This window comes from Curcuma longa, chromosome 9 (genome assembly GCF_044706935.1).
Source record: "Curcuma longa cultivar G26 ecotype Majalengka, Jawa Barat chromosome 9, ITB_CL_G26_1.1, whole genome shotgun sequence".
Lineage (NCBI taxonomy): Eukaryota > Viridiplantae > Streptophyta > Magnoliopsida > Zingiberales > Zingiberaceae > Curcuma > Curcuma longa.
Genome location: NC_133869.1, coordinates 170,988 through 184,015, shown reverse-complemented (window position 1 = coordinate 184,015; position 13,028 = coordinate 170,988). Strand labels below are relative to the sequence as shown.

The following is a 13,028-nucleotide window of genomic DNA, read 5'->3' as shown; positions in this document are numbered from 1 at the left end:
CTTGCAACCGGAGAAGATCCAGGAGGAGTGCGCGGTGCTCAAGACTTTTCCAGATCGAGCGACCAAGAGTTTGATTCTTTTTATTGTCTTACTTTCTGTTTGTTATTTTATTATTGTTTTATTGGACTGTAAGGCAGGTTTCTCCGCCTCCGAACGACGTTCTGAAAGGAGACCACTAGTGGATGGGCGCCTCCCGAATTAGGCCTTGGACGTACAAACCCTGAGGGATTAAGAACCAAGTAAAAATCTGCTAGTCGCCTGCATCTTATTTCTAATTCCACTGCAAGTGCTTTTAATAGATATCGAACGAAATTAAAAAGCGACAACGCGCTATTCACCCCCCTTCTAGCGCGTAAAAGATCCTACAATTTGAAACTAACCAAGTGTTTTTGTTCTTTTTGGGTTTTTCTTATAACAGAAATTAGGTATGGTATGGTCTTTTACTGATTTCAACTGAAATGATGAAATGGAAAGAAACCTATTCTTGAAACTAATGCTATTAAACAAAATCCCTAGAACATCAAATCCTAACATCCAATGCAATGAACTTCAAAAATACCAACTCCTACAGCTAATTAACCAACACTTATAAACCTCCAAGATTTGGCATGGAACAGTAATTTTGGCACTAAACCACAATTTGGCACCCGACTAAACTTGGCACAGAACTAAAATAACCACACTAACATCATGCATTAACCAAACAAATTGCATTCCAAGGTTTGTAACAGGTTTGCAACCGAGCAAACTTATTTGCTGATACGGAACAGTGCCCAGGGAGAAATCAGAGTTTCAGTTCAGGTTTAAATCACAAGAAAAATTAAAGCTAAGCTAAGCAAATGCTAAAACAAATCTGAATCCAAACAACAGCTAAACATGAACCACATAACTAAATTCACAAAGTTGCTAAAGATTTAGATTAACAACAACTCAGCAATTGAAATTGCAGAAACGAATCAGAAATCGAAATGCAGGAACATGTAAACTCATCCACCCATTTCCTTTTCCTTGTATCTCCTTAGCTGAGTGTCAAACAGCCGTTGAATCCACAATGTGGCTTCAATGAATCCTTCAAAAGCTTTAAGCTAGTCGACGGGTGGTTTGCTCGCTGCCAGCACCATGAATTGCCAAAGAAACCCTCTCTGGAACAAGAACAGAGGGTTGTGCGGATGGTTTTCAATGGCAAGAATTGGATTCCTTGTCTTCTCTTGGCTCCAATCAATTTGCTGATGGTTTAGGAGTTCTCCACGATCCTCCGAGAACCCCTCAAAGGACCGCAGCTTAGTATCATGCAGCAGGTCACCGGAACAAGCAAAAATAAAGCTGAATGCCGCCGGTGAAACCCTCATCGTCGCACGCCTTCCAACTGCCGGACTTTATCCAATCGCTCGACTTCAGACTCCTCGTGGATCAAAGGATCGCAATGGAAGAGATTTGGGAGGAAGGGGGCTCGCCGTGAGTTACGCTACTCAACAGGGGAGCTTCGTGCGAGAAGATGAACAGTGGCGCAGCCATTGTTCATCCCTAAGTTTTCTATTTTTATTCTGCTGATTAATCAACGCATCTCAGCCGTTGATTTCTGATCTGAGGGTGGAGAGCTTGATCTGGGGTTTTAGGGCAGCCTAGGGTTTGGAAAAATTAATGGATCTTGATCAAACTTGAGTTGGGTCATGTCCTCCATGTGGCTTGATCAATTAAGGCGAACTTGGCTCGATTTGATCATGGTTGGGCTCAATCTCGGTTCAATTTGAGCCTTACAATCAATTAAACTCAATTAATGTAAAATTTGCCATTAAATCATGAAAATTATAATCAAGCCTCAAATTATGCAATATAGGGTAAATACGATTAAATCGATTCATTACACAATTTATTTTCATACAAAAAACTAAAAATGAATTGATTAAAAATGCATAAAACCCTAACTCATCAATATATCTTTAAGTTCTCAATCTAATTGAGGTAACTTAGTTAAGTCTTACTTAAAGTTCAATATTTAGACATCACAATTATCCTGTCACACTCTACCAAGTTAAATTGAGTCACTTTGCTTTGGAAAACATGTCTACAATTGATCAAGATAAAAGTAAGTACTAAACTTTGGTAGGCATACAAAAATAATCTAATTATCATAATACTGATAGGGAACCATTAGAAAATCCGTTCCGGTCAATTCTTGTAGAACAAAAATTTTTCTAATAATCATCCATTATAATTTTCCAGCAGATAAAATACAATTGGTTAAAATATTTGCATTTCATAACAACAATAATGCATACTTCAACATGGACAAAATACAACTGTATAAACTTATATTTCACAACAAGTCTAATATATACAATTTCGTTTCACAACAAATAGATTTTTAAATCATTCAAATTTATATTTACAAAACAGTTTGTCCCTAAGGATTACGATCCACTTATTTATGCTTGGGTCATACACTTCGACACTTGATAAGCAATCACTGTAGGAATCAATTCCACCTACAACATATATATAACCATCAAGCTCGGCACAGGCAAAGTCACAACGAAAAATATTCATTTTGACCATTGTGCTCCATCTGTAAAATAGAAAAACTTTCTTAGATTAATATTTGTGGACAGATATTATGCAGTGGAGTAGTATTGAATGAATCAATTAATTAATCATGATAAACAAAGTGTCTAGACAGACACCACAATCAATCATAAAAATGACAGAATTAGGCAACAAGATGAAATCATGGTTCATTGGAGGTCAATGTATAAAACATAATAATTACTTCAATACAGATAAGTGGCTCAATAACTAATACATCGTCCTTGAGATGATGTATTTTCAACTTCATTAGAGGAATTGGATGTAGAGAAGGCAAAAAAAAAGTTGGCCAATAGTCTCAACAGTACTACATTCTTTTACATGTCTGAACATTATCATGTGTTAGACCGAGCTATTTGGGATAATTATATGATTCTTGTCTCTACAATAAACACTATTCAAGGCTATATCACAATGCAAAGCATGTTAGGTGTTTGGTTTCTGATGTATCCATGAAAGTTGTTTGGTTCCATATGTTTTTTAGTCATCCAACATATGACTCTCTTTATTTACTTATTCCAGAAACAAAAACAGCTTTTGAATAGTGTTTTAAATGAAATAGAATAAATAGAAACAGAAGATTATTGCCAATTTACTTTGTGCACGGCCAAAGAGAACGTAACTTACGTGAAGGGGAGAAGGATCTTAATTTTCCACATGAAAGCCCCCCTTTCTTTTTCATCCATGAACTTTTCTAACAAGATAGCAGATATTATATCATTCAATATAAGTACAAAATTACTAGCTATTAAATAGTTAGCAAAAAAATTACTTTGCAACTCATGGAGTTCCTTTCATTTTCCATAAACACGGACAAAATCTTATTAGCAGCAACATGAAAAACAAACTTCTAGTCCCATAGTTCAAGCTCAAAAAAAAAGGAAGAAGAATGTTATAGCAGAGTTCCATCTACCCAAGGAAGTTCATGATCACCAGGTGGAGCACCAAGTTGTAGAGAACAAAATCAGCAAACGCTCGTTCAGGTGGAAGATCCTGAAATTATTTTTTTATTGAAATTATTTAGAAGAAGAGGAGTCTCACTGGCGAGGATCGAGACGGGGGACGAGGAGTGCGGAGGAGGAAGAAGAGGAGTGCGACGACGGCGATCGGGACGAGGAGCGACGGCGGCGACGAACTTGTAGCAGCGCATGGTGCCTTCAGACACTATCCGAAGGCACCGCCTTTAGGCACATGAAGGAGAGGGCGCGAGGGCAACAGGGAACCGAAGCGGATGAGCGACGGGGGAGGAGAGGAGATCAGTGAAGGAGAGGCGCGAGGCCGCCAAGGAACCGAAGCGGATGAGTCGTTCGATGTAATTCCTCTATGAGGAGTGCTGGAGAGGATTGTTTGGTGATGGTTGAAAGGGGAAGTGAGGCACCACCTTTGGGCATATGGAGGAGAGGGGGCGGCTGGCGGCGGTGTGCTTCAATGACCTCGCTGGCGGCGGAAGAGATGGCGGAGGCGTCACATGGAGGAGAGGGCGCTGTTGCAGTGGGCGAGGGTGGCGATGGGATGCCGCGCGATTTTGAGGTTTGGCCGCGCGATTTGGGGAGAGGCGGGATTTTGTAGGATTTTGCTTCGTTTCGGCCACGGTGGAAGATGAACAGTGAAACTCCTCGCCACGTTGGCTGTCGCGCACGCAGTCGCGTAAACTCATCGCGCAGGATATCAATCCTGTATATATATATATATATATATATATATATATATATATATATGATATTAAATTGATTGCATAATCATATAAAATTATGATATATCAGAATTATTCGCCACTAAAATTTGCTCCAATGAGGAGCAATCCGATTTCACTTAGTTTTAACATTAGAACAAATTAAAACATATATTTGAAAGACGATACTCTTTTTGTGGTTTCCTGGAAGCCAATCCTTATAATAATAATTACCCATGAGCTTTAAATTTGAGGACCATCAGAATCTATTCCAATATCGAACGACAACTTCCCTACCAGTTACGAGTGCACTCGAACGAATGCAATGCAACGCATGCAAAGTCTACACGTCGCAGAAGAGCATGTGTGTGTGTGTGTTGGCGACCATGTTTTGCTCGTTTTCTTTGCTCATCTATCTATTTGTTGTCTTTCCACATTGCATATATTCCTCTAGCCAAATCGCACAAGGTTTTATATGGTGTGGTCAAACGGATCAACTTATAACAAAGCGGATTAATCCATCAAAAATTTATCATACAATAAGACGGGACAAAAAATTAAAAATTTCCAATCTAATCAAACTCAATACATGTTGCAGATTAGATGGGATTATATCAAAAAATTAAAAAATATATATATATAGAAGGTGAAAATTTTAAATTTGAATTACAAATTGATGGATTAAGCTCAACGAGTGCATGAAAAGTTATATATATATATATATATTAAAAAATTTAATTTATTTTAATATAAGAAAAAAATTTCTCAATCTGCCCAGTCAACTTAAGTCCACCGCAAGTCGAGCCATGCGGGTCGCAGACTAAGGCGGACTAATTCATTTAGACTTATTTTAAAATGAGTTAATAAAATATCAATTTAATTTATTTAAATATTTAACGGACAGATCAATCTAATAGATTTAATCAAATTAATGACTATGACAATGAGAAGGGTTGAAAAAGTTAAGTGTGGTCCTTTTTTTTTCAAAATTCTCTATTTAAAGATTCAAAATTTTGAATCACGTTGAAATTATGATCTTAGTTGATGTATACTATTAGTGACAAATAAACATAAGATATTATTTATATTGAGTCATATTGAATTTTAACAATTTATCATAACCTAATTTATATTGAGTCGTGCAAGTCGCAAACTGAGGCAGGTCAATCTACCTAGCCCTACTTTAATATGCTAAAATATTAATCTATTTAAATTATTTTATGGGATGAACCAACCCAACGGATTCAACAAAGAAGGGTTTGAAAAAGTTAAGTATGGTCCTTTTTCAAAATTCTCTATTTCTCTGTAGCTTTTACTAATTAATGATATGATCATCTTTTTAAGATTCAAAATTTTGAATCACGTCTAAATTATGATCTTTAGTTGATGTATAGTATTATTGACAAATAAAAATAAGACATTATTTATATTGAATGTTAATAATTTATCATAACCTAATTTATATTAATTAATAAATAAGACACACAAGCAATTATTTATGATATTTTTTTGATAAAACTTAATAAAATGATTGAAATGACTTGTTTAAGTTATATTCTTTCTTACACATTTATTTCCATATTCTAAAAAAATGACAAATTAGAAGGAAAAAAAATGAACCATTTATTAATATTTAAAAGCCATATAAGTAAATTATTAACCAACAACTTTTCTAAAATATTGACTTAAATATTAAATTTTTATAGTGGTAAACGTCCAATTATATATTAACATTAAATATTAATTAAAATTTAATTATGCATTATTTTTTTATAAACTGTACGATGCCAAAACATATTATATAATTTTTAAGAATATAAGCCTTTTTGAAAGATTAAAAAAAATTCTTTACGGTATTCGATAAAGTTTTGGTCAAAAGTTGGATGCAATGCCAAATATTATATAAAATTCATTCTATTTTAGATTTTTTATTGCTTTATTCAAGTTGGGTAAAATTAAAAGGTTCCTTTTTATTGAAAACGTTAAAATGATATTTTTTTTATTTATTATTAAAAAATATTTTATTCGATTTCTATCTATTTTATTTTTAAAAACATTTTTATTTAATTTTATTATATCAATTATAATCCATAATTATTATAATATAAATATTTCAATTCTGATATATACTAATAATATTATAATTTAATAATTATAATTATAATTACTATAATATAATTATAACAGTTATGATATAGATATTTTTATCTTTAATCAATATTTATTAATATTATATTATAATAATTATAAAATATAATTGTTTCAATTATATAGTTGTATATTAAATATACAAGAATTTTGAAAATAAAAATGCCGATGATGTTATTTTAATGATAAATATATATTTTTAATTTTTATCTATTAAAAATTTAAATTATTATTATTATACTGCACTACGTATGCTTCCTTTCTGTATAAAAGGCGGGCGTGGAGGTGCGGCAGCAGATGGAGGGAAGCCATCTGGAAAGAAGCAATTAAAACGAGCGGTTCGCGACGCACAACCCACTCGCGTTACTTCGCACCGGAATTAGATCCAAAACATGGCGGTGTATGAGCTAATCGCGGCCGCCGACAACGGCACCACCGCCGCCGCAGATCCGAACCACAAAGCCCTCTCCGTCGTCGCCGACAGCGACGAGGACGCGCTTCGGTCCGCGCACAGAGACCTCGAAAGTGGCGCCGAGTTTGCCCCCCTGAAGCGCGCTCCGCGCCTCGTCTCGCTCGATGTTTTCCGAGGCCTCACCGTCGGGGTACGTACGTTTCGCTTCCGGCTCACTTTAATTTCCCGGACTTGTTCCGATCGCCATTCGCCATCGTGATTCGCTGAAGATTCGCATTTATTTCTCTTCTTATTTAACAATGCCATCGATCTGGTTTTTCTTTTTCCGGTTACTCTGCATCATTGAATCCATCGCCAATTCGCCATTATTAAAAATTCTTCTTAATTGAAGAATATATGCAGTATTAGTGCTACAAATGGGTGGATTTGTTAACTTGTCAAAATATCCTGCTTTCCGTTGCGTGATTTTGAATTCATTGCTTTCCCTGGAAATAAAGGGTTCAGCTTACTCTTAATGTGGACAAAATGCTTGCATTCTTCCTTTTTTTTTTTTGTCTTTTATATTATGTTTGTACAAGATAGATCTACTACTAGATGATCCAGACACTGCACACAATGCCATATATCACATAGACCCTCCTCCCAAAATGCAAAACCATCAATTTCTCCCATCGAAACAAAAACTTGAACACCCTTGTCAGCATTCTGTGTTTTGGAGCCTACGGAATGGAACAACAGCCGTGACTAGTGACTTCATTTCTCTCACAAGGCAGGTAATTTCTGGCAGTTGCAGACATTGCCGTGGCTCAGGTAATTTCTGGGGCAGAGCAATTACAGATTGAGTTGAGTGAGTGAATCAAGTTCCTGTCACAGATAGGTTGGTGAGCAGAGCAGTAGAGTAGAGAGGTAGGTCATGAGCACCTAAGGACCGATTTTAAGAATCTCTGTTCCTGTGGAATTCATGGTGCCATTTATTGTCAAGCCTGTGAACTGACTAATTTTCATGCACTGCATTCCACGTCAGGTGTTTAAATAATATTCAATTTGTGTTTGGCTAACAAAAATAACATTAGATGCGTGGAGTGACCCACACGACTATGCCATGTATAGTAGTTAAGGTTGGTGCTTCCCCCACCTAAGTTCTTTCTTTTGTTTTCTTTCTTTTGATTGGATGTTTGGGACTTCTGGTGCACAATTCGTAGAAGGTATGTATTAATGGAGGGTAGTTTCACTGAGGCAATTAAGTTCCTTTAGATCGTTACTCTTTGCCTCTTTTCACTCGTTTGTCTAATCTAATAGATATTGTTGCTTTTATGGGTTAGAACCATCAACCTTTGGCAGAAAGTTCTCCAACTTTAGCTTGCTCAAATAGTGTCGTTATAGATTTGAAGCCCCGACCTCAATTTGATGAAAAATTCTCCACATCTAACTTACTTACTGCTAGACTATGCAATTATAAGCGTACTATTTGACAAAAAAATAATTGCATTTACAAATCAATGTATTCTCAACACAGGAAGTCAATAAGTTCATCTGGTTAACTTGAAAAAATCCCAGTTTTATTGAATTAGTTGAATTATTCCAGTTGAACAAAATTGAATGCCGATTTAAATGGAAAAAGAAAGCAGTGGGAAGCTCAGTTCAAAGCATGGTCTTGTTTTGGATGTTCTATAGAAAAGGGCTTTTGCTAAAATTGGTGTACTTGAGATGGGATCTTGAACACATTTATTTTTTGTGACACTGGTCACTGGTCCTCCAAGTCGGGTCGGAAGCCTAAGTTGGGCAGATTCAGGTTGGGTTTTGACAATTTCCATCTTTCGATATGTTAAACTAATGCAGAGCAAGTTTAATAGATCGCCATGGATATAAGTTGGAATTTAACAACACATTTACAGCAATTGCATGTGTCACTATATCCAACCATACATCAGGCGTTGGTTTTCTACCAATAGGTCCTTAATCCTACAAAGACAGAACTATAAAGTGGATAGCTAAAGATTTTTAGGGTTAACCATGAAACTGGACACATAATTTATTTCTGGAAGCTAATTAAGTACAGTAAACTCAATGTCTAAAAGAACCTGTATCTAGAATTTCTGATTCATCTCCTAGTCATACAAGAGAACCCAAAATGACTGGTCAATATTATTTTTATTTTAAAGGAGTTTTTTTTTTTTTTTAGTTTTGATTAACTAGGGAACCTTTTTTTTTTTGTTGATTCTGAACATTCTGAGCTCAAAAGATGGAAACAAACAAAATTTTCAGTTCAATACTCGACATTACTAATCTTTATGTGGATTCATTGTGATGGAATATACTAAACTTGCTGTTTCTGTTGTTTTCGGTAAATCAAAGAAAATAAACCATCAGAGTATATTAGAGGATTAAGTAATTGGATGTAAATTAATCCCATTAATGCAGCAAATGAACATTTATTTTGCATTTGATCAAAAGATTGTTTATGTTAATGAAAATCACATATACTTTTTGCTTGTTTTCTTGGAGTGAAATTGGGATATGATTCTTAGCAACGTACAATTCTTTTCTCTAAAACATTTTGTGTATCTTGTAGCTCATGATCTTTGTAGACAATGCTGGATCATATTTCCCTGCTATCAACCACTCTCCTTGGGATGGTGTAGCCCTTGCTGATTTTGTGATGCCATTTTTCTTATTTATTGTTGGAGTGGCTCTTGCAGTTACCTATAAGGTATGGCAATTGAATTTCTTCAGTTCAAACTATGCTTTAGATTATAATGAGATGCACCTATTGAGTTTAGTACAAAAGGATGACTCTTTTTATACTTCCTGCTTAGAGAGTCACAAATAAAGCCATGGCAACTAAAAAAGTGATACTTCGAGCAACGAAGCTCTTTGTAGTAGGTCTTGTAGTTCAAGGTACGTAATTTGTTATTTTGACTACTTTGAAATAAAGGATTGTTAAATTCATTTATTTGAGAAAATTATTCTTTTCTCATCTTACTTCCTATTGTGTCAGGTGGCTATTTCCATGGTCTTTATGATTTAACATATGGAGTCGATATTTTGAGAATACGATGGATGGGTGTCCTACAGGTAGCTAATATTATGTTCATATATATGTTGGCCAATTCATAGAAGCAAAGTGAAGCAAGAAAAAATAGACATGAAGACATAGTGAATAATCTATTAGAGAAGATGAATTCATCTATGATGACCCTCCCGTTATATAAATGGAACAAGATATAAAGAGGCATTTTAGTCATATTTAAAAAAATCTAGAAACTACGAAACCACGAATGCATGCACATAGAAACTCCAAACACTAGTATGTTTTCCATTGTATCCTGATTCCAATAATCATCTATAAATGATCATTGAATTACTATGATAAATGCAGTCTTTTGCATTGATGAATTGATATGCATCTACTTTGCGATATTATATCCTATGGTCCTATATATTGTGTTGGTCATATATAGTTTAGAGCCAAGCCACTATACATGTGTATAGATAAATAGATAGATAGCATAAATCTAAGTGTCCATACTCCCCATCATCTTAGTACCGGGTAATATCATCACTATCATAATCTGACTTCAGCAACCTACAACCTACAACCTACAGTGTCTATACTCCCATCATCTTGGTGCTGAGGATGCCATAGGGTAGAATCATCAATATCATTATCTGAGAGAGTTCAGCAACCTACTTGCTAACGTGATGCTAAAGATCACATCAATCGCATAGAAAAAATAATATTGAGTTAATTGATTCCAAGTTAATTGTACTGCCTTAAGAGGTTAGTTAATCAGCGTGTTTTTTTTCCTTCCCACAGAGAATTGCAATAGCCTATCTGTTGGCGGCGTTATGTGAAATCTGGCTTAAAGGAGATCAGGATGTTCATTCTGGATTTTCCTTGGTCCAACAATACCGATTGCAGCTGTAAATATCTCTCCTTTTTGGTTATTATTCTGAAAGTGTATGATCGATCTTAGATTCCTCTAATTTCATATTGACTAATTCAACTATATGTTTCATAAATTCAAAGAATCAGCACTCAAAAGAAAGCGAGAACTCTTTTTTCTTGCATTTAGCAAATTCTAGTTGCTTAATAATATACATATCATTCTGATGTTGGCTTGTTTCCACATAGGTTGGTAGGTCTTGCACTTACGACAATTTACATGGTTCTTCTATATGGTTTATATGTTCCTGATTGGGAGTATCAGATACCAGTGGCAGGCTTCTCACTGAGGACCTTCTCAGTAAGTCAATGCCTTCCAGAACATATCTACTTGATCGATGTTGAATTACTTGTCATACCTATAATAATTTCATCGATGAAATTTTAACACCCATTCTAGGTTAAATGTGCTGTGAGAGGTGATACGGGACCTGCTTGTAATGCTGCTGGCATGATTGACCGCAGAGTCTTTGGCATCCGACATCTACACAGACACCCTGTGTATGGAAGAATGGAGGTACTGTATACACTGATTTTTTATTAGCGGATCCCTCAAATTTGTGCTACATAACCTATTAGCTTACTGTTTCTTCAGCAATGCAGTATTAACTCACCAGCTTCTGGCCCACTTCCACCTGATGCTCCTTCATGGTGCCAAGCTCCTTTTGATCCTGAAGGACTTCTTAGGTTCCTCATCCACCTGTTACTACCATATATATCTCTGACATTTAGCATGTGTGTGAAGCTAAATGTAAACTAGTTGGCGTTGCAGTTCTATGATGGCAATTGTTACCTGCTTGATTGGATTGCAATTTGGGCACGTCATCATACACTTTAAGGTGAAGTACTGGAACTTGGGATCTTCAATTTGCCACTAGTTGTGTTTGCATACGTCACACTGTGGAGCAAACTACAGGATCACAAGGAGAGGATTGTGCAGTGGATGATTCCTTCCTTCTGTCTATTAGCATTAGCTTTGTCATTGGACTTCTTCGGTACGAGATTGTCTTTCTTCCTACTGCGTCGATTTGATTTTTGTGTCGTTCGGATATCCGCAACCAATTGGGTTGGTAATCTTTGGTGTAGGCATGCATATGAACAAGGCTTTATACACACCAAGTTATACCTGCATCACTGCTGGGACTGCTGGGGTCATGTTTACTGGAGTTTATGTGCTGGTTGACATCTATGGCTACAGGAAGCCAACCTTGGCCATGGAATGGCTAGGGTCGCATGCATTGATGGTCTACATTCTATTAGGTTGCAACATCTTCCCTTTATTTACCCAAGGATTCTACTTGAGGGAGCCTGAGAACAATATAGTAAGTAAATAAAACCCAACAAATAAACCCTTCCATTGCTATAGATTGTGCTGACTTTTTGTTTTCACTTGGTATATGCACAGTTGAAGGTCATTGGCATTTCCTAAACATATAGGCTACCAGAGAGGAATGAGGACTTTCACCACATTATCCTTACCTGGAAAGAAGTAAAGCTCTGTTTCTATGTCGTCAATCAATGGTAAGAGATGTCAGAGGGATGTGGCTCCTAAGTATTTTATAGGGTGCATATGATCTAACCAGGATCACTAAATGGCAATTCTAGGTTTCTCAATTGAATGCCGTAAATGTGAAGTGATTTATTTAGAGTGATACATTGAAGAATGCTCTTCTAGCAAAATAGTACTAATGTCTGGTCTGAAAAAAAAACAAGGAAATTCACTGAATCTGATTGTTCAACAGCAATAAGTATAATTATATAAACAAAGAACAACATGCCAAAATAATATGGAAAAGAAGTATCCGAATCACTTTAGTGACATTCTGAGTTTGGTTTCTTTGAAATTGAGAAGAGTGTTCCACTAGGGCTGTTGAGGTCAGTATTAAGATGAGATGAATTTTTTTACCACATTGTCCAAGTAGATCTCTTGTAGAACAAGGTTTGAGGTGAGATTGCATGACAAATGATGAACTTTAGATTTTAGTTGGGCTAGATGGAGAGGGCAATTAGACAACACACCCAACTTGATTTCTTGCACGAAATGAAAACAATTTAAAAGGTTAGTAGAGTAAGTGTGTGTTTATTTGGTTGATCATGAAAAGACTATATGCCCAACAAAAATAAAATAGAACAACATTAACATGTCTATATAACATGATTTGAATATTTTGCTCCTACTCCATTCTAAAACATATTTGGTGCTCATCACCTTTACAAAATTCACTAAATTCAACCCTTTACAAGAGGCCATCAAACCATCAATCATG

General features: G+C 35.7%; 1 protein-coding gene across 2 annotated transcripts; it reads left to right on the top strand.

The window, feature by feature from the left end:
• Nucleotides 1–7,967: 7,967 nt before the first annotated feature.
• On the top strand, nucleotides 7,968–12,461 carry LOC141834870 (uncharacterized). Of its 2 annotated transcripts, none has more exons than XM_074722254.1 (12): nucleotides 7,968–8,020; nucleotides 9,388–9,525; nucleotides 9,632–9,713; nucleotides 9,814–9,890; nucleotides 10,633–10,739; nucleotides 10,951–11,062; nucleotides 11,162–11,278; nucleotides 11,357–11,448; nucleotides 11,534–11,600; nucleotides 11,678–11,756; nucleotides 11,848–12,083; nucleotides 12,167–12,461. In XM_074722254.1, exons 2-12 carry the CDS (start codon nucleotides 9,391–9,393, stop codon nucleotides 12,188–12,190), a joined length of 1,128 nt encoding a protein of 375 aa, XP_074578355.1. In that variant the 5' UTR covers nucleotides 7,968–8,020; nucleotides 9,388–9,390; the 3' UTR covers nucleotides 12,191–12,461. The 2 variants fall into 2 exon arrangements, with proteins under 2 accessions (XP_074578355.1, XP_074578354.1); XM_074722253.1 differs by having other exon boundaries at nucleotides 11,522–11,600.
• Nucleotides 12,462–13,028: the final 567 nt, after the last annotated feature.

Excerpts from the sequence above, each read along its gene's own strand:
- LOC141834870 (XM_074722253.1), top strand. The coding sequence starts at position 9,391 with ATGATCTTTGTAGACAATGCTGGATCATATTTCCCTGCTATCAACCAC. Across the intron at positions 9,714-9,813 it reads AGTAGGTCTTGTAGTTCAAG|GTGGCTATTTCCATGGTCTT; the intron begins GTACGTAATTTG and ends CTATTGTGTCAG. Across the intron at positions 10,740-10,950 it reads CAACAATACCGATTGCAGCT|GTTGGTAGGTCTTGCACTTA; the intron begins GTAAATATCTCT and ends GTTTCCACATAG.